Raw genomic sequence first — 20,457 nt, forward strand, 5'->3', positions numbered from 1 at the left:
TGCCTGTTCTGTCATTATGTTATGTGATATTATAAGACATCTTCTTAATATGAATTAATTAATTTTTTACTATTTTAACAGTCTCTGAGTATGAGCTGCAGCCAGTCTGTGAAAGGTGTGAACAAGACAGCTGTGCATTCAGTTTGTGGTGCTGCTCGTTGCTGCTATTATTATCATTGAATGTGTTGGTTATTCTGACCAATATCATTAAGCATCCCACAAAGAAACCAGAAAAAATTTACAAAAAAGTAATTATTATATGTTGATAAATTTCTAATTACTTTACCATTGTAAAGTTCAACCTGCAGACGGTCCGGCCAGTTTGCATGTCCTTCACTTTCAAAGGTCAGGGAGATCATTACGTGTAAAACTGTCAATGCGGTGGTGAAGAGGTTGGGTGAGAACGGGAAGTGTTACATCATTATCAAGCAGGTACAATAGCCGCAAGGGTAAGCCATTTGGTATTCATTTTGATATTGGTTGTTGTAGACCCATCCCCAGCAACCTCAACCTAAAGAAGGAAAGGGCAGTTTTCATGTAAAATCTTTCAATCGAAGGTCACGGAGATCATAACGTAAAACGTGTCATGCGGTGGTGTAGAGGTTGGGTGAGAATGACACGTGTTTCATCATTATCAAGCAGGTACAATAGCCGCAAGGGTAAGCTATTTGGTATTCATTTTGATATTTGTTTTTGTAGACCCATCCCCAGCAACGTCACCTGCAGAAGGAAAGGCTAGTTTGCATTTCAATCGAAGGTCATGGAGAACATAACGTAAAACGTGTCATGCAGTGGTGTAGAGGTTGGGTGAGAACGGGAAGTTTTGCATTATTATCAAAAAGGTAGAATAACCGCAAGGCTTAAGAGGAGGGGTGAGAAAAAGTCGTATAAAAGGCGAGAGAAAAGTCGATAGGGATCAGTCGAGCGAGTATCTCCGACACGGTAACAGCTGCATTCCACTATCTGCCACAAGCTGCATTCATCAGTTCTCAATCATTGGTAAATATTCTGTCGAATTATTCTGTGTTACATGGAGTTTAAATATGCCAGTTATTGAATAGCCAAATTATTTAATGTCTAGTCGTAAAAAAGGAGAGAAGGCGATAGAAATCAGTCGAGTGAGAATCTCCGACACGGTAATTGCAGTCTGTAGTCACTATTCGTTACCAACTGCATTCTTTGTGGTATTATCAGTTCGTAATCATGGGTAAATATTCTGTTTATTTACACGGAGTTTTTGTACCAATTCTTTTTTTATTTGATAATTTACCAGTCACAATCGGAAAAATTTGATGTTCACGCTTGGAGGTCACAAGAAACATTTCGTAAAACTGGCATGCGGTGGTGAAGAGGTTAGGTGAGAACCGGACGTTTTGCATCATTATCAGAAAGGTACAATAGCCGCAAGGCTTAAGAGGAGGGGTTAGGGTGAGAGAAGGTCGTATAAAAGGAGAGAGCAAAGGTTATAGAAATCAGTCGAGTGAGTATCTCCGACACGGCAACAGCAACTGCAGTGCACAATATGTCAGCAACTGCCTTCTTGGTCGCTTTACTGTTCTCAATCATCTGTTTGTTAACATGCCAGTTTTTATTGAATGCAAATGTTTAAATTTATTAATTGTCTAGTAAACTATGTCGTCGTGCTGATGTTGGGGAATGTATCGGCTCGTTCAACCACTGGTGTACTGATGTCTTCTGGGTATGGCGGGTATGAAACCGCGACGCCGCACGTTACTACACCGAGGCCCCTAAGTACTACACTACCAAGTCTCCAGATTATTACACCACTACTTCGCTGCCCCGAACTACTACACCGAATCCCCGAAATATTATTCTTCCCCAAGCTACGCCATCAAAGGGTCGAGTACTACATCGAGGACCCTGATTACTACACCACTACATATCATGGGTAAATATTCTGTTACATGGAATTTAAATATGCCAACTATTGAATATCCAAATCATTTATTGTCTAGTCGTATAACAGGAGAGAAGGCGATAGATACAGTCAAATGGTTATCACCGACATGGCAACAACTGTAGTGCAGTAGTGGTCACCAACTGCATTCTTCATCGTACAACCAGTTTTGCAATCATGGGTAAATTTTTTTTTCCTGAGGTGTGAATTCGTGTTTTCTATTTTTCAACATGGCAGTTATTTTTGCATATTAATTTTTCAATTTAAATATTGTTTAGTAACTATTTTGTCGTGCTGCTGTTGGGTGTCGTTTCGTTGATGGCTGAGTCGACCACTGGTGTACTAATGTCTCCTGGGTATGGCGGATCCCAAAGCACGACGCCGCCGTCTTACTATGCAACAACAACAAATGACACGACCAGTTACTACACCGAGGCCCCCAAGGAACCGGAGTATTACACAACTACAAATGCCGCGCCAGCTTATTACACCGAGGCTCCCAAGTACTACTCTGCTCCCAGCTACTACACCGAGGTTTCAGCTTATTACACCACTGAAACAGTTGAATACTACACCGAAGTAATCATGGGTAAATATTATGATCTTTGTTTCATTGAGATGTGAATCAAATCTACTTTAATATTTTATTATGTAAGTTATTATTGCATATGAATGTTCTAATTTTTTTTTGTCTAGTAAACAATGGCCTGCTGCTGTTAGGTGTTGAATCGTTGATGGCTGGATTGACCACTGGTGTGTCGATGTCTCCTGGATATGGCGGTTATCAAACCACAACGCCGGCGTCTGACTGCACGACAACAACAACATACGCAACGACCAGTTACTACACTGAGGCCTCCAAGTACTACACCACCAATATTCCAGATTGTATACAAAAACATAAGCTGTCCCGAGTTACTACACAGAAGCCCCGAAGTATTATTCTTCCCCGAGTTCCACCACCAAGTCATCGGAGTATTACACAACTTCGTATGCAGCGCCAGCTTACTACACCGAGGTTCTCAAGAACTACTCTGCTCTCAGCTACTCCACCGAGGCTCCAGCTTATCACACCACTAACGGTCGAAAACTTCACAGAAGTGCCAAAGTACTACTCTGCCCCGAGCTACACAACCCTAACTGAGGCGGCCAAGTATTACGTAGCCCTAACTTTCTACACAACTGCTGCCCCTTCGTATTACGCTGAACCAAAATACTACACTGAAGACCCAGTTTGCTACACCACAACCTACGCTACACTCTGCTACTACACCGAAGCTCTGAAGTAGTACACTACGAAGGAACCTGAGTTTTATGCCACTACATACGATGTTCCGACCTGCTACACCGAAGTTTTAAGTATTACTCTGCTCCGAGTTATTACACCACTAAGGGATCTGAATGTTACACCACGACCGACGGTTCTCCAGATAACTACAAGGAGGCTTCTAAACTAGATCTGAAATTGTTTTTCATGTGATTTCACTGAGAATTGTTGTTGATGTTGAATGAGAAATAAATTTGTATGCGGGTAAACATCTTGTAAAACTTTTCTTAAATCCTTCAAGCCTTTTGCCATTGCGAAGTGTTCTCATTGTTTTAGATCTTTCCTAATTAACTTATGTCTGAAAACTCTGCTAAACAACATTCTGAAGTGGACGAATTTCATTATCAGGTCAAGTTACGAGAGAAACGTACTACGTTCTTTAAATTTTCATAAATGTTTACTGAAAGCAAGTCTTGAGATAAATAATGTAATATATATTACAAGACACAATGAACAAATACTTAAAAAGGAATTGCTATTTTGTCCCACCTCCACCCACAATTCCACCACATTTTACAATCACATACATACATACACTTAAGTTAACCCGTTGGCTGCCACGCCATACAACCCGTAGGTTGCTCTCTACTAATCTACGCGCCACGTCTGAAGGATCCATGACCAAGTGGGACTTGCCATTGCTGACAAGTCCGTGCTGACAAGGGGGGTGGGGGGACTGAGGTGCATTGCCTTATAACAGGCTTGCCTTGCGGCAAATTTTGGGCTTGGCGACTCTCCGACCCCGCGGCTTGTAAACCACGAGACCGAACAGCGCGGCCCGTGCAGGGGAGCTAGGGGAGAACAAAGGCGTGGCAGCCGACGGGTTAACTAACACTAACACAAATATATTACCAACAACAAATGATGATCCGCGCTGACATTTTGGAGATACCGGCGAAGTTTTGGTGTCCATCTTCTCGACGTTTCCTCTGCATTACCTGAATAAAGAGAAAACAATTCTGATTAAGTGACATGCCAATAAAAGTTACATAATACAGATGGAAACAATAATCAGGTTTTTAAGCTCAAACATTTAAAGATACACTTTTTTTAACTTAAAATCAAGCTTGCAATATTGAGAACTGTAAACAGAACAAAGCTCACTTGCTAGTTACAAAAAAAAATTCCAGAAGTAGACCGGAAGTAACCACAGCGCCTCAACCATTGAGCTGTCGTCAAATTAAACCACATATTCGTGATCTCCATAAAATTTGGGGTCGATTAGGTGTGATTTAAACGAAATCCAAAATTTGGCCAAAATCGAGAATTTTCCTGAACTATAGTTCAGGAAAATTTTCGAAACCGGAAGTACGAAAACGTAAAAAAGATAACATGAACTTTACCACAAATTTTACGAGGATCACGAATATGTGGTTCTTTTGCTCCTCGAATGCATATTTACTTAACTACTGACTGAAATGAGCAAACCGGAAGTAGAAAAAAAACCACATTTTTAAGAATCTAACAAGTGAGCTTTGTTGGAGGAATAGATATCGTCAGTTTCCACTAAAAAATTTCCACACAACAGCTGCCGATAAATGTTTAAAGAGATTTCAAAGTAACTGAAACTGACTGTTTTGACAGCTGCAAATTTTTGAAAAGCCATCTAGCGTTAGAAAAAAGAATCTAAGTATCTCCATCTAAGTAACACACTAACACTTCTTTTACGCACACGAAGGGCCTGATTTTGGAATTACTACACAGACAGAGTTTTACGCAAATAGATAACTAGTAGATAATCTAAGAAAATAAGTCAATTGTTGGGTACCTGGGCATAATCCCGTGGTGAGTGACTGCAGGTGTGTAACAGCGGACGGAAGCGATCACTGTTAAAGTGATCCAGAAACTCGCCAAGTCGCCAGTGAAGTAAAACCAATTGTGTTTAGAAGCAGTGAAACTTGATGAGCGTGCGTCACGAAGATAAGGATGGAGAAGAACGTTGATGGAGTCCCTCTTCCGTCATGGACAAAGGTCAGCATTCAGCACAAGAATCTCCGTGACAGGACCACACGATTCCATAAAGAAACTGCGTGCTTCTGTAATATAAATTGTTTTTCATTAATAAAAATTTAACTGTCAATAAAGCATATCAATCTTTACCTATTTTAAGAAGCACACTGATTGTTCATGATGAAAAAACCGTGAAAATGGAATTCACTGCAACCAACAGCATTGCTCCACATGTTGAGATAAATTTCCTGATGCTCAAGAAAGTGTCATGAAGTATTGCAGTAGCATGGTGATAGGTGGTTCACTTCACACTCTTCATGTCACTGAAACTCTAAGTGGAAACGGGACAAGGAAATTCTCTATGTTATTTACAATTTACACAAATTTACCTATGAGAAATAAAACTGTACCTATCTCTTAGCTGGGCTGCCTTCTAAACAGAAGTAAAAACAGCCATAACAACAAACATGCTGTTGCAGGGTACGCCACCAAAATTGCGAGATTCAGAAAAGATCCTATGATTCAAGAATACCTATGTTACATGAAAATCTGAATTGTAATGGTCTGGTAGCAGTAATTGGAAAATACCTTATTTCGGTATTCCACTATATGTGTGCTTCAAACATGAGTTTTAGGCTTTTGACTGCATGAGGATCTAATGGATGGAAATTGACTCAGCGCTAAGTCAACTTGCTGGAATGACTGACAGTATGCATCTGAATTTGGAGAAATAAGTTGGTACAGTATAAAAATAATGAAACTATGTCAAGATAAACCTACATAAGTTACGAACTTCAATTTGGTATATGAAATCACAGGAATATAAGTATTAATTAGCTACAATTTGTTTCGCCTTTTTCGCCTCGTTTCTCGATGTAACAACAACAAAGGCGACACTAGCGACATCTAGTAATGCGTTTTGAAATCCTAATTCGTAAGTAGGTAACTAGATGTGGCTAGTGTCGCCTTTGTTGTTGTTTAATCGTGAAACGAGGCGAAAAAGGCGAAACAAATTGTAGCCATTTAATACTTATATTCCTGTGATTTCATTTACCAAATTGAACTTCGTAACTTATACAGGTTTATCTTGACATAGTTTCCTTATTTTTATACTGTATCAAATTATTTCTTCAAATTTTAGATGCATACTGTCAGTCATTCCATACAAGCTGACTTAACGCTCAGTCAATTTCCATCCATTAGGCCCATCATGCTATCAAAAGACTAAAACTAATGTTTGAATCTCACATATGGAATACACATCTCCAGAGTAAAGGTATTTTCCCATTACTACTACCAGACCATTACAATTCTGATTTTCTTATAACATAGGTATTCTTTTTCATGAACCATAGGACTTTTCTGAATCTCGCAATTTTGGTGGTGTAACCTGCAACATTATGTTTACTGTTATAGCTGTTTCTACTTCTGTCTAAAAGATAACCCAGCTAAGAGATAGGTAGAGTTTTATTTCTCTTAGGTAAATTTGTGTAAATTTGTAAATAACATAGAAAATTTCCTTGTCCCATTGCTACTTAGAGTTTCAGTGACATGAAGAGTGTGATGTGAATAATGATGTGTGTATGCATACATGTTCCAGTTCTGCTTGATGCCTTACTAAATTCATCACCCGTATGATAAAGGTAAGCATCAATACCACCTATCACCAAGCTACTGCAACACTTCATGACACTTTCTTAATTAGCATCAGGAAATCTCAACATGTGGAGTAATGCTGTTGGTTTCTGTGATTTCCATTTTTACGGTTTTTTCATCATGAAAATTGCAGTGTGCTTCTTAGAAAAGGTAAAGATTGATATGCTTTATTAACTGTTATATTTTCATTAATGTAATACATTTTATTTTTACAGAGCACGTAAGAGATCCTTAAGCCAATGCTGATCATTCTCCATGACGGAAGAAGGACTTCCACCTACGTTCGGCTACATCCTAATCTTCTCGACGTACGATCATCCAGCTTCACTGCTTCAGTGCTTCTTATGCTGAAAAACAACTTTTCTTGCTTCACTGGCGAGGCTGGATCACTTCAGTTGCTGTGACACACCTGCAATCACTCACCACGGGATAACGGCCAGGTACCGGACAATGACTTATTTTCGTAGATTATCTTCTAGTTATCTATTTGCGTAAAACTCTGTCTGTGTAGTAATTCCAAAATCAGGCCCTTCGTGTGCGTAAAAGAAGTGTTAGTGTGTTACTTAGATGGAGATACTTAGATTCTTTTTTCTAACGCTAGATGGCTTTTCAAAAATTTGCAGCTGTCAAAACAGTCAGTTTCAGTTACTTTGAAATCTCTTTAAACATTTATCGGCAGCTGTTGTGTGGAAATTTTTTAGTGGAAACTGACGATATCTATTCCTCCAACAAAGCTCACTTGTTAGATTCTTAAAAATGTGGTTTTTTTTCTACTTCCGGTTTGCTCATTTCAGTCAGTAGTTAAGTAAATATGCATTCGAGGAGCAAAAGAACCACATATTCGTGATCCTCGTAAAATTTGTGGTAAAGTTCATGTTATCTTTTTTACGTTTTCGTACTTCCGGTTTCGAAAATTTTCCTGAACTATAGTTCAGGAAAATTCTCGATTTTGGCCAAATTTTGGATTTCGTTTAAATCACACCTAATCGACCCCAAATTTTATGGAGATCACGAATATGTGGTTTAATTTGACGACAGCTCAATGGTTGAGGCGCTGTGGTTACTTCCGGTCTACTTCCGGAATTTTTTTTTGTAACTAGCAAGTGAGCTTTGTTCTGTTTACAGTTCTCAATATTGCAAGCTTGATTTTAAGTTAAAAAAAGTGTATCTTTAAATGTTTGAGCTTAAAAACCTGATTATTGTTTCCATCTGTATTATGTAACTTTTATTGGCATGTCACTTAATCAGAATTGTTTTCTCTTTATTCAGGTAATGCAGAGGAAACGTCGAGAAGATGGACACCAAAACTTCGCCGGTATCTCCAAAATGTCAGCGCGGATCATCATTTGTTGTTGGTAATATATTTGTGTTAGTGTTAGTTAACCCGTCGGCTGCCACGCCTTTGTTCTCCCCTAGCTCCCCTGCACGGGCCGCGCTGTTCGGTCTCGTGGTTTACAAGCCGCGGGGTCGGAGAGTCGCCAAGCCCAAAATTTGCCGCAAGGCAAGCCTGTTATAAGGCAATGCACCTCAGTCCCCCCACCCCCCTTGTCAGCACGGACTTGTCAGCAATGGCAAGTCCCACTTGGTCATGGATCCTTCAGACGTGGCGCGTAGATTAGTAGAGAGCAACCTACGGGTTGTATGGCGTGGCAGCCAACGGGTTAACTTAAGTGTATGTATGTATGTGATTGTAAAATGTGGTGGAATTGTGGGTGGAGGTGGGACAAAATAGCAATTCCTTTTTAAGTATTTGTTCATTGTGTCTTGTAATATATATTACATCATTTATCTCAAGACTTGCTTTCAGTAAACATTTATGAAAATTTAAAGAACGTAGTACGTTTCTCTCGTAACTTGACCTGATAATGAAATTCGTCCACTTCAGAATGTTGTTTAGCAGAGTTTTCAGACATAAGTTAATTAGGAAAGATCTAAAACAATGAGAACACTTCGCAATGGCAAAAGGCTTGAAGGATTTAAGAAAAGTTTTACAAGATGTTTACCCGCATACAAATTTATTTCTCATTCAACATCAACAACAATTCTCAGTGAAATCACATGAAAAACAATTTCAGATCTAGTTTAGAAGCCTCCTTGTAGTTATCTGGAGAACCGTCGGTCGTGGTGTAACATTCAGATCCCTTAGTGGTGTAATAACTCGGAGCAGAGTAATACTTAAAACTTCGGTGTAGCAGGTCGGAACATCGTATGTAGTGGCATAAAACTCAGGTTCCTTCGTAGTGTACTACTTCAGAGCTTCGGTGTAGTAGCAGAGTGTAGCGTAGGTTGTGGTGTAGCAAACTGGGTCTTCAGTGTAGTATTTTGGTTCAGCGTAATACGAAGGGGCAGCAGTTGTGTAGAAAGTTAGGGCTACGTAATACTTGGCCGCCTCAGTTAGGGTTGTGTAGCTCGGGGCAGAGTAGTACTTTGGCACTTCTGTGAAGTTTTCGACCGTTAGTGGTGTGATAAGCTGGAGCCTCGGTGGAGTAGCTGAGAGCAGAGTAGTTCTTGAGAACCTCGGTGTAGTAAGCTGGCGCTGCATACGAAGTTGTGTAATACTCCGATGACTTGGTGGTGGAACTCGGGGAAGAATAATACTTCGGGGCTTCTGTGTAGTAACTCGGGACAGCTTATGTTTTTGTATACAATCTGGAATATTGGTGGTGTAGTACTTGGAGGCCTCAGTGTAGTAACTGGTCGTTGCGTATGTTGTTGTTGTCGTGCAGTCAGACGCCGGCGTTGTGGTTTGATAACCGCCATATCCAGGAGACATCGACACACCAGTGGTCAATCCAGCCATCAACGATTCAACACCTAACAGCAGCAGGCCATTGTTTACTAGACAAAAAAAAATTAGAACATTCATATGCAATAATAACTTACATAATAAAATATTAAAGTAGATTTGATTCACATCTCAATGAAACAAAGATCATAATATTTACCCATGATTACTTCGGTGTAGTATTCAACTGTTTCAGTGGTGTAATAAGCTGAAACCTCGGTGTAGTAGCTGGGAGCAGAGTAGTACTTGGGAGCCTCGGTGTAATAAGCTGGCGCGGCATTTGTAGTTGTGTAATACTCCGGTTCCTTGGTGGTGTAGTACTTGGGGACCTCAGTGTAGTAACTGGTCGTGTCGTATGTTGTTGTTGCATAGTAAGACGGCGGCGTCGTGCTTTGGTATCCGCCATACCCAGGAGACATTAGTACACCAGTGGTCGACTCGCTCATCAACGAAACGACACCCAACAGCAGCACGACAAAATAGTTTACTAAACAATAATTCAATTGAAACATTAATATGCAATAATAACTGGCATTTAAAAATATAGAATAAATGTAGAGCTGATTCACATCTCAAGAAAAAAATTATTTACCCGTAATTGCAAAACAGTTGGGACGACGAAGAATGCAGTTGGTGACGACTACTGCACTGCAGTTGTTGCCATATCGGAGATGACCACTCGACTGATTGTAGTGGTGTAGTACTGCCATGGTGGTGCAGTAATTAGGGGCCTCAGTATACTACTCAAAGCTTTGGTGTAGTAGCTCGGGGCAACATCAGTTGTGGTGTAACACTCTGGAGCTTTAGTGGTGAAGTACTTGAGTCGACACGAACATCACACGACTGCTTATTTCTTTCGCCTTTTATCTCCTTTTATACGACTAGTCTAGACAATAAATAATTTGAATATTCAATAGTTGGCACATTGAAATTCCATGTAACAGTATATTTACCCATGATATGCAGTTGTGCAGTACTCCTGTGCCTTGGTGGCGTATTATTTGGGAACCTCGGCGGAGTGCTCGACCCTCTAGTAGTGTAGCACGAGGAAGAATAATACTTCGGGGATTTGGCGTAAGTAGTTCGAGAGAGCATAATGTAATAATCTGGACACTTGGCGGTGTAGTAACTGGTCGTTGCGTATGTTGTTGTCGTGCAGTCAGACGCCGGCGTTGTGGTTTGATAACCGCCATATCCAGGAGACATCGGCACACCAGTGGTCAATCCAGCCATCAACGATTCAGCACCTAACAGCAGCAGGCCATTGTTTACCAGACAAAAAAATAAATTAGAACATTCAAATGCAATAATAACTAATATATTTAAAAATTAAAGTAGAGTTGATTCATATTTCAATAGAATAAAATCATAATATTTACCCATGATTACTTCGGTGTAGTATTCAACTGTTTTAGTGGTGTAATAAGCTGGAACCTCGGTGTAGTAGCTGGGAGCAGAGTAGTACTTGGGAGCCTCGGTGTAATAAGCTGGCGCGGCATTTGTAGTTGTGTAATACTCCGGTTCCTTGGGGGCCTCGGTGTAGTAACTGGTCGTGTCATTTGTTGTTGTTGCATAGTAAGACGGCGGCGTCGTGCTTTGGTATCCGCCATACCCAGGAGACATTAGTACACCAGTGGTCGACTCAGCCATCAACGAAACGACACCCAACAGCAGCACGACAAAATAGTTACTAAACAATATTTAAATTGAAAAATTAATATGCAAAAATAACTGCCATGTTGAAAAATAGAAAACACGAATTCACACCTCAGGAAAAAAAAAATTTACCCATGATTGCAAAACTGGTTGTACGATGAAGAATGCAGTTGGTGACCACTACTGCACTACAGTTGTTGCCATGTCGGTGATAACCATTTGACTGTATCTATCGCCTTCTCTCCTGTTATACGACTAGACAATAAATGATTTGGATATTCAATAGTTGGCATATTTAAATTCCATGTAACAGAATATTTACCCATGATATGTAGTGGTGTAGTAATCAGGGTCCTCGATGTAGTACTCGACCCTTTGATGGCGTAGCTTGGGGAAGAATAATATTTCGGGGATTCGGTGTAGTAGTTCGGGGCAGCGAAGTAGTGGTGTAATAATCTGGAGACTTGGTAGTGTAGTACTTAGGGGCCTCGGTGTAGTAACGTGCGGCGTCGCGGTTTCATACCCGCCATACCCAGAAGACATCAGTACACCAGTGGTTGAACGAGCCGATACATTCCCCAACATCAGCACGACGACATAGTTTACTAGACAATTAATAAATTTAAACATTTGCATTCAATAAAAACTGGCATGTTAACAAACAGATGATTGAGAACAGTAAAGCGACCAAGAAGGCAGTTGCTGACATATTGTGCACTGCAGTTGCTGTTGCCGTGTCGGAGATACTCACTCGACTGATTTCTATAACCTTTGCTCTCTCCTTTTATACGACTTTTCTCACCCTGATCCACCTCTCAAGCCTTGTGGCTATTGTACCTTTTGATAATGATGCAAAACGTCCGGTTCTCACCTAACCTCTACACCACCGCATGCCAGTTTTACGAAATGTTTCTTGTGACCTCCAAGCGTGAACATCAAATTTTTCCGATTGTGACTGGTAAATTATCAAATAAAAAAAGGATTGGTACAAAAACTCCGTGTAAATAAACAGAATATTTACCCATGATTACGAACTGATAATACCACGAAGAATGCAGTTGGTAACGAATAGTGACTACAGACAGCAATTACCGTGTCGGAGATTCTCACTCGACTGATTTCTATCATCTTTTTTTCTCCTTTTTTACGACTAGACAGACAATAAATAATTTAGCTATTCAATAACTGGCATATTTAAACTCCATGTAACACAGAATAATTCGACAGAATATTTACCAATGATTGAGAACTGATGAATGCAGCTTGTGGCAGATAGTGGAATGCAGCTGTTACCGTGTCGGAGATACTCGCTCGACTGATCCCTATCGACTTTTCTCTCGCCTTTTATACGACTTTTTCTCACCCCTCCTCTTAAGCCTTGCGGTTATTCTACCTTTTTGATAATAATGCAAAACTTCCCGTTCTCACCCAACCTCTACACCACTGCATGACACGTTTTACGTTATGTTCTCCATGACCTTCGATTGAAATGCAAACTAGCCTTTCCTTCTGCAGGTGACGTTGCTGGGGATGGGTCTACAAAAACAAATATCAAAATGAATACCAAATAGCTTACCCTTGCGGCTATGGTACCTGCTTGATAATGATGAAACACGTGTAATTCTCACCCAACCTCTACACCACCGCATGCCAGTTTTACGAAATGTTTCTTGTGACCTCCAAGCGATGCAAAAAAACACAACGAAGACATGCAAAAATTGTAACGAATTGAAAACTCCTCACATATGTTGACTGCAAAGTTACCTCGAGTATGAGTGAGAATTCCCTAGAGTCCAGACTCCAGAGCTATTATTCCAAACTGATATCAAGACGTCGAAAAAGGCCAGTAACGGCAACCAGCGCCAACTCCATTGACCCCAAAACGAAATTCATAAAATTCGTGTTTGCACGTCTGTTGGAAAGAATGAAATGATTATTGACTATATGGATTTAAAAAATAAAATTGTTTCCTATTATACATCTGTACTCATTTACAGATCTGGTACATGTACATACACATTGCAGGTTATTCACTTGACACTCTTCATGTCACTGATTTTCTAAACAGCAATTGGACAAGGAAATTATCTACGTTATTTCCAAATTTACCTATACAAAATAAATCTTTACCTAACTCTTAGCTGGGTTGCCTTCTAAACCGAAGTTAAAACAGCCAAAACAACAAAAATGCTGTTGCAGGTACACCACCAAAATTCAGAAACGAGATTCAGAAAAGATCCTATGATTCATAAGCAAGAATACCCCTATGTTATATGAAAATCTGAATTGTAATGGTCTGGTAGTAGTAATGGGGAAATACCTTATATTGGCACATTTGTATTCCTCTATGTGTGGGCTTGCTTCAAACATGAGTTTTAGGCTTTTGACAACATGAGGGTCTAATCCGATGGAAAGTGACTGAGCGCTAAGTCAACTTGTTGGAATGACTGACAGTATGCATCTAGATTTTTGGAGAAATAAGTTGGTACAGTATACAAATAAGGAATAAACTATGCCAAGATAAACCTACATAAGTTACGAAGTTCAATTTAGTATATGAAATCACAGGAATATAAGTATTAATTAGCAACAATTTGTTTTGCCCATTTCGCCTCGTTTCACAAAGCAACAACAACAAGGGCGACACTAGCGACATCTAGTAATGATGTCGGTAGAACCCCAATTTTGAAACATTTCTTTGTATGCGACAGTAGAACTCCAACGAAAAAAAAAAAAACGTGCGCGCCCAAATAAAAATAATTTTAGGTTAGGGTAGGTTAGGTTATGTTAGGTTAGGGGTGTTTTGTGATGGGCGCGCAGGTTTTTCGCGCAAATTAGAGTGCGCGCTTCGCGCAAATTAGGGACTCCCGTACACCAACAACACAAGAAAGTTATCGTTGTCACTTAAAAGGTTAATTGAACAAAATGGTATGATGTGGTAGATGGTAATATAATACTGGTAATACGGATAATACCTCCTTTTCTGCGAAGGCCATCTTGATGGTCATGCATTATTGGAACGAGTCGCTGAATCATAAGTTACGAAGAAAATCCCCCAACAAAAGTTTCAAATTTGTTATTCATCTGTCAACGCATGACCGTTATTTGTACGCTTAAAAAATAATAAAAGAAACTGTAGTCCCCAACCCCATCTGTCTCACTCTCCAGCTACATACCATAAATGGGAAAAACTCTGATGGCAACAATTTATTTGCACAACTACTGGTGATGTATGGTGTGGCAGCCAACGGGTTAACTTAAGTGTAAGTGTAATGGTGGAGGTGTGGGACGAATAGAACAATTCTTTACTAAATATTTGTTTAAGTGTATTTTCTTTCATAAACATGTGTCTGATGAGTCAATTATAAACCATGACTTATAAGATAAATTAAGATAAACACTAACTTTCTGCATCTCTTCACAAATCTACTTGATTAGTTTCTTCACCTCTTACAGATACTCTATACTCTTACGCTCTTATGTAGTTATGTAGATGAATGACAACTATGAAGAAGACCAAGAAGTGCAAATTTTTCAAAGATGGGCAATACAACCCTTTGTCAGCTCTGGTCACACACATCAGTATAAGAGACTAAGAATAATGGAATTTAAACATTGAAATATAGCAGCTAGTGATTATAGTCATGTACCAGTACCACTCAATTACAATATTAGGAGGTATGCAATAGCTTGATACACATTAATCTTTCAGTAATCGTTTCTTTAACTATCGTAGTGCGTTTAAGGTTGATATGTGATGGTATGATTTACTTTAACTTTTTCAAATATTCTAGTAAAAGTTTTAATAGGTGAGGAACCCTTGTTATTTTCCTCATTTCAATTTTTGATACCAGTTTGCATGCGAGTAATAATAATCTACTCAAACGTCAATGATAAATTATCAGTTACATTTAACGCACCTCGATAGGGAGAGTTGGTATCCGATGAAAGTGATGAGATGCTTGAAACTGAAATATTGGATGCAGCCATTCCATCACCGCCTCCTGGATTGGACGACTTGGGTACTCCTCTGACCCGCTTACTACTCCTCAGTGAAGTTGTCGTCGATCCATTGGGTTCTGCATTCAGCTGCGACTGAGCCGTTGATCTTTCTTGGATGTCGTCTACATTTGGAACGTGCGACGATGGTTCAATGAGGAGCACACTATCCGCACAAGCTACTGATTCATGGATTCTAGATCTTTTTCCAATGCCAGACGCACTGGAAGTTGCAAAAGCTAAATCCGGTTCCAACACAGCACTGCTATCGCCACTTTCTGAATGATGGGAAACATGGCGGATGCGAGGTAATGGAGTTGAGGAGAAAATTTTTCCAAGACAATTCAGATGGTCTACAGATGGTCCCGCATCACTTTCCACACGCTTCTGAAGACCATCAGTGGTGAAAAATGATGACAATTTATTATCTTCGACTAGCGTTTCCTTCTCACAGACGTTACTGCTTTCATTGTCATTACGTAATTTAACACTTCTGCGTCGTTTGTGTAACTGCACAACAGGAATCAGGCTGGCCTGTAACAAAATATTTCATATTAAGCAAAACCCCCAAAAGTACACCAAAACTCAAAAATACCTGGGGTTCAGTGACACCTGTGACACTTTTTCGTTTCATTTTTTCGACTCCCAGGTACTCTTTCTTAATATTTTCTATTGGAATCCAGGGGTGGCAATATCCGGATGCTTCTGTGGACATTTTGCTTCTACTGCTTGGTTCCTGGATGATATGTGTTGTCGAGTTGATAGTTGTTCTCGTCAGAACGACCTTGGGCTGCATATTGAGGGTACTGAGCATGGGCGCAAAATGATTAGCGACTAGACGATATGACGACACTTTGCGAGACTGCTGAGTTTTGGTAGCCGGTGACTTTGGAGAAAGATATTGCCACTTGCTGGTCATGCCAAAATCAAGTCGGATTTCCCGCAATCTTTTTATCAAAGCAGCTGAATCACGAGTAACTTCAGTGCTGGTTCGCTATAGAGAAAACAAAAAGATTTTTACAGCATTACGAATTTAAGAATACTAAATGAATAACATAGAAAGTTGTTTAAACGGACCTTGCTGGCTTGAATCCTCGCGGACCGTTTGACACCATCACAACAAGGGACAACTTCAGAATTCGTCTTGGAATTGTTCAATTCAATGCTTTTATCCGATTCTGATGACGATTTGAGTGATAGGGTAGTCCGTCTCATCCAAGTCTTCCTTTTCAGCTCTTCACTGCGTTTAGAGCGCACATCCGACGGAGAATTTCGAGAACCCTTTTTCCTCGAAGATGATTTCTTCGATTTACTTCGCCTTGGATCAGTTTTCAAACTAGGACTTTTTCTCTTGGGAACTGCCACTGCTGGTTCTAAACAGTTTTCATAACCTTTTTCAATTCCCCAGTAAACATCGCGTTCCGGCCTTGGCATATCTTTAAACTGGCTGTAATCGATTTTGAGGAAATTAAGTTCATTGGTGACAGAACGCATAGTTTCCTTATCGTTCATGTAACGTCGACAAAGAGGCTCTAACTGCTTCCATCCAATATTCCAAGTTAGCACTTCCCATCGTACGCCATCCACGATAACGCCAAGTTCTTGGATAATTCCTTCCGAAAGACCCAAAGTGGCTGCAGCCAAGTTGGTGTAGGGCGACTTATTATCTTCCTCTTGAGTACTTGTACTTTCAAGCTCAATCTCATCCATTCCATTGGGTACTTTGACATCCTTGGTAATCAACGGACAAGGACCGTTGCTAATGGGAGATGGCGATTTTCCTTTTACGGCTTGATCGGCTGCTGCTAGTTCTACCAACTTGTCGAAACGTTCCTGAGTAGGGTGAAGTGAGAAAGCTGCCAATGCCATTTCTTTGCAGATTCTGATGTCGACGCGCACCAGCTCAGCCAATTTGGAGAACACAGCAGCTAAACCGATTTCAGCACTCTTCACTCCACCTGTTTTTGGATCCCATTTTTGCTTTTCAAGGTAGTTGAGATCAACAATCACGGCTTTGACGTAGAATTCTATACAAAACGACTTGAAATCATCCCCAAACTTGAAAAAAAAAATGAATTAGATAACGCACACTAGAATTTGAAACCATCATCAGTTACCTTATCGAAAAGGGTTGCGCAGAAGACATACATGTGAGCCGAAGTCATCAGCTTCTTCAATTGATCTTTGTCCAGTAAAGCATGCAGACTCTTGATTATGTCTAGGCTAGATTTGCCGAGCTTCTTTTGTAGATTTACATGCTGAATGACTAGTGATGCTAGGCACTTTGGTGGAGGACATCTGATAAATGCAGTGCTAAGTAACCACTGACTAGTAAACTCGGCCGTCTCCATCCCATGCTCGCGCCAAATTCGGTTGATTCCACTATTTCTCTTGCTTGGAGCGTGACTTTGCGATGTCCTGCCGACAAGACGCTTTACTATATCCAACCCTTCCGAAAAATGTTTTTCTAACATGTTGACAATCTCATCCACTTTTTCATCACAAATGTAGAGTAGGGCCACGTGTAAATCTAACCACATTTGTCGGCACACCACTGAGCAATGAGGCTCCAGGATATTCTTTGAATCTTGAAAACATTTTCTGTAGAAGGCAACTAGTTTTAGTGCAAGGTCTTTACACTTGTCATCCCAGCATATTCTGTCCAGGCGAGCGTTCATCAAAATTGGCATTTCTGTTAGGAAGAAATCACACCCTAAGGGAGAAATAAATGAACAATAATTACAACATCTTTTCTCGTCCAAATAAAACTGCCATTGCACAAGTCCTAATTACCTTCAGATTCACTGATTGGTGTATCATTTGTAATTTTTGTCACAATCGGGTAATTCCAAGGATTATTGACAATGCGTAGTGAACGAAGACACAGATGGAAGGCATGTGTGTTCGAAGAAATGAGATTGGACGCAGCATTTTGAAGGCTGGTGTTAAGATGGCTTTTGCATGATTTTCTCAGTTTACCCCATTCAAATTGTAAAACAATCATAATAGTATCACTGACAAATAGTACAAAAATAATGAATAAAGCACAGGAGTGACAGGACTCATACATTAGCATTTTTTACTTGTATAAGAAAGGAATCACTTCGGAATACTGGATGCTACATGCTGAGAAGGTATCCCAGGCTTTACTAAGTGCATACACTTTATCCTTGTATGTGCTGTTGGGAGAGTCAAGGCAGGCTTTCAGAACCTGCAAAATTATTCAAATCAACACAACAGGGATCAAGCTATTTTCAAATAAAAAAATAATGAGCAAAACAGCTAAACCGAACCCTTAAACATTTTCATACAGCTTGAAAATAGCCTCACTTAATTACCGAAAATGTTTATGTGTGTGAATATTAACAACCAAGTACTTGGTTCTTAGTTGAATCCAGACACATGTTGATGAATCATGAGTCGAAATATTTTTGAAAATTTGACCCACAAACTAAGTAAATGCAATTAACACAATTAAAAAAGTTCCAAGAGCTATAGTAACGATTTGATTCAATTGTAGTTTACAAGTGGAATAAAACAGCTGCATGTTGGACCATCAAAGATGAAACACTTATGGCACAATGTCCACTTTACTTAATTTGAAAAAAGTAAGGAATATATAGCAGCAACACGACAATTTTGAGTTAAAATTTCACATTTACCTGATAAAAGTCTGACTTGGAATCACTTTCTTCTTGAGATATCGTAGCATTTATTACTTCAAGCATTTTGAACGGCTCAGAGTTGTGAAATTCGGTTTCGTTAATAACAGACGACATTCTGCAAACCCTTGACATCCGACATTTTACACATTTTTGATAAACAGCAACTTTTTATTTGACTTTCATAAAAATTATTTTTTCGTTCAAAGGCCATCTTCCATCTACATTTTATTTTTAAACAATTTCTAGTTAATCATCCTAGATTTTCGCTGCCAAAAGTCCAACATAGGATTGTATTCATACAGCGTAGCAAGTAAGTATGCAGCAAAAAGCAATAGCTAAATTTTAGCTAAATTGCGGGAGATCCTGAAATGCAAATTCATACAACGAATAGATCGACACAATATAGAGCGAGACAATGGCAGCAGTAAGACGGATTCTGGGTATTTTATTGATTTTCAACAGAGAATTGCTTCAAGTTCTATTTACAGTTTTGTAAAGGTTTCTATGGTTGGTCATCACGCAATCGTGTAATCACTGGGTGAATATCAATCATGCGTATACAAGCCAATGAATTGCGTTACGCGCTGTTAAACAAAGTTGAACCAATAGCCTTCATATATACGTTGAGAAAGAAACTCTTGTTCGTCTCGTAGCTAGCTAATAAATTCAAGAGACGAAGTGAACCCTTTACAAGTTGAACTCTGCTCAGGAGCCATCAAAGGACAAAGGGAAACACAGATAAAAAGTTTTCAGTTAACTTTCCCCAGTTTGAATTCGTTGATTTTATTAGCCTGCTGCTGGCTTGCCCGGAAAATTCTAGGATACCTAATTCAAAAAAATAATGTTCAATACTATTAAGGCCTTTTACATTGGTCTAAACTATGTTCTCTACATCGAAATTGGTCTAATCAAGTTGGCAACTTCCACCGTCGCATTCAAATGTTCGACTCGGTACGTCGCGATTATCTAATTACGTTGATTATTCTATTCATCATTCACAGGGGGAGACAGGCAATCACACACACAAAAAAGACCTTGTATAACTTTGCTATTTATGGTTAAAAAGGTTAAACCTTTTATCATAAGAGCCTAGCAGCAAGCAGCCGACCGACGAATGAAGATAAAAGACTATCGGAGCATTGAGAAAAAGTTCCATACGGTTTGGCTATTCGTGTGCGTGTAGTACCGTCATGTCAGCAACTTAAAGAGTTGCACTTGTTCATCTCTCCGCCCAGTTCACGGTGAGAGAGCGGGACTGCTGGAAAATCTATCCATCACGAACGAGAGGCTAGTCGTATGATAAAAGTTTTGCGCCGAGGCTGTTGTCACGCACAGGGGTTCAAAGTACTTTTGATACCGACGACAGAGTATACCTATATAGCTAGTAAAGTCTACATTCAGATTGTAATCCAATAACAAATTTAAAAGTCTAATTCGTTTTCCTTCTTCGCGTCGATCTCTCTTCCAGTTCGCCGGAATCGAAAGAGTTTTATTCAAGATG

General features: G+C 39.7%; 3 protein-coding genes and 2 long non-coding RNA genes across 11 annotated transcripts; 2 read left to right on the forward strand and 3 right to left on the reverse strand.

Annotated features, from left to right (window-relative positions):
- Positions 1–820: 820 nt before the first annotated feature.
- On the forward strand, positions 821–3,469 carry LOC124198691 (mucin-12-like). Of its 4 annotated transcripts, XM_046594673.1 has the most exons (7): positions 867–999; positions 1,082–1,207; positions 1,274–1,392; positions 1,627–1,909; positions 1,977–2,099; positions 2,197–2,507; positions 2,615–3,469. In XM_046594673.1, the coding sequence occupies exons 6-7, from the start codon at positions 2,237–2,239 to the stop codon at positions 3,205–3,207; spliced, it is 864 nt and encodes a 287-aa protein (XP_046450629.1). In that variant the 5' UTR covers positions 867–999; positions 1,082–1,207; positions 1,274–1,392; positions 1,627–1,909; positions 1,977–2,099; positions 2,197–2,236; the 3' UTR covers positions 3,208–3,469. The 4 variants fall into 4 exon arrangements, with proteins under 4 accessions (XP_046450632.1, XP_046450629.1, XP_046450631.1 ...); XM_046594676.1 differs by lacking the exons at positions 867–999; positions 1,082–1,207; positions 1,274–1,392 and adding an exon at positions 821–842; XM_046594675.1 differs by lacking the exons at positions 867–999; positions 1,082–1,207; positions 1,274–1,392 and adding an exon at positions 1,438–1,572.
- A 2,678-nt stretch (positions 3,470–6,147) lies between these two features.
- On the forward strand, positions 6,148–7,250 carry LOC124198693. Of its 2 annotated transcripts, XR_006876667.1 has the most exons (6): positions 6,148–6,275; positions 6,337–6,471; positions 6,551–6,654; positions 6,735–6,838; positions 6,901–7,001; positions 7,067–7,250. It is a non-coding gene; the product is annotated as an uncharacterized LOC124198693 (long non-coding RNA). The 2 variants fall into 2 exon arrangements; XR_006876666.1 differs by lacking the exon at positions 7,067–7,250 and having other exon boundaries at positions 6,233–6,275; positions 6,528–6,654; positions 6,901–6,955.
- A 1,582-nt stretch (positions 7,251–8,832) lies between these two features.
- LOC124198420 (mucin-12-like) lies at positions 8,833–10,346 on the reverse strand. The gene is made up of 3 exons (XM_046594251.1): positions 10,229–10,346; positions 9,797–10,123; positions 8,833–9,689 (listed from the first exon to the last, which is right to left on the reverse strand). Exons 1-3 carry the CDS (start codon positions 10,344–10,346, stop codon positions 9,097–9,099), a joined length of 1,038 nt encoding a protein of 345 aa, XP_046450207.1. The 3' UTR covers positions 8,833–9,096.
- Positions 10,347–11,259: 913 nt separating this feature from the next.
- Positions 11,260–12,667, reverse strand: LOC124198694. 2 transcript variants are annotated; one of them, XR_006876668.1, is made up of 6 exons: positions 12,529–12,667; positions 12,314–12,442; positions 11,956–12,247; positions 11,615–11,897; positions 11,425–11,547; positions 11,260–11,326 (listed from the first exon to the last, which is right to left on the reverse strand). It is a non-coding gene; the product is annotated as an uncharacterized LOC124198694 (long non-coding RNA). The 2 variants fall into 2 exon arrangements; XR_006876669.1 differs by having other exon boundaries at positions 12,130–12,247; positions 12,529–12,664.
- A 1,934-nt stretch (positions 12,668–14,601) lies between these two features.
- LOC124198695 lies at positions 14,602–19,097 on the reverse strand. Of its 2 annotated transcripts, XM_046594679.1 has the most exons (8): positions 18,954–19,097; positions 18,375–18,502; positions 18,085–18,305; positions 17,409–18,004; positions 16,369–17,349; positions 15,887–16,285; positions 15,213–15,825; positions 14,602–14,884 (listed from the first exon to the last, which is right to left on the reverse strand). In XM_046594679.1, the coding sequence occupies exons 1-8, from the start codon at positions 19,086–19,088 to the stop codon at positions 14,853–14,855; spliced, it is 3,105 nt and encodes a 1,034-aa protein (XP_046450635.1). In that variant the 5' UTR covers positions 19,089–19,097; the 3' UTR covers positions 14,602–14,852. The 2 variants fall into 2 exon arrangements, with proteins under 2 accessions (XP_046450635.1, XP_046450634.1); XM_046594678.1 differs by having other exon boundaries at positions 14,602–15,825.
- Positions 19,098–20,457: the final 1,360 nt, after the last annotated feature.

The sequence above is a fragment of the Daphnia pulex genome, chromosome 7, assembly GCF_021134715.1.
Source record: "Daphnia pulex isolate KAP4 chromosome 7, ASM2113471v1".
NCBI classification, from domain to species: Eukaryota; Metazoa; Arthropoda; class Branchiopoda; order Diplostraca; family Daphniidae; genus Daphnia; species Daphnia pulex.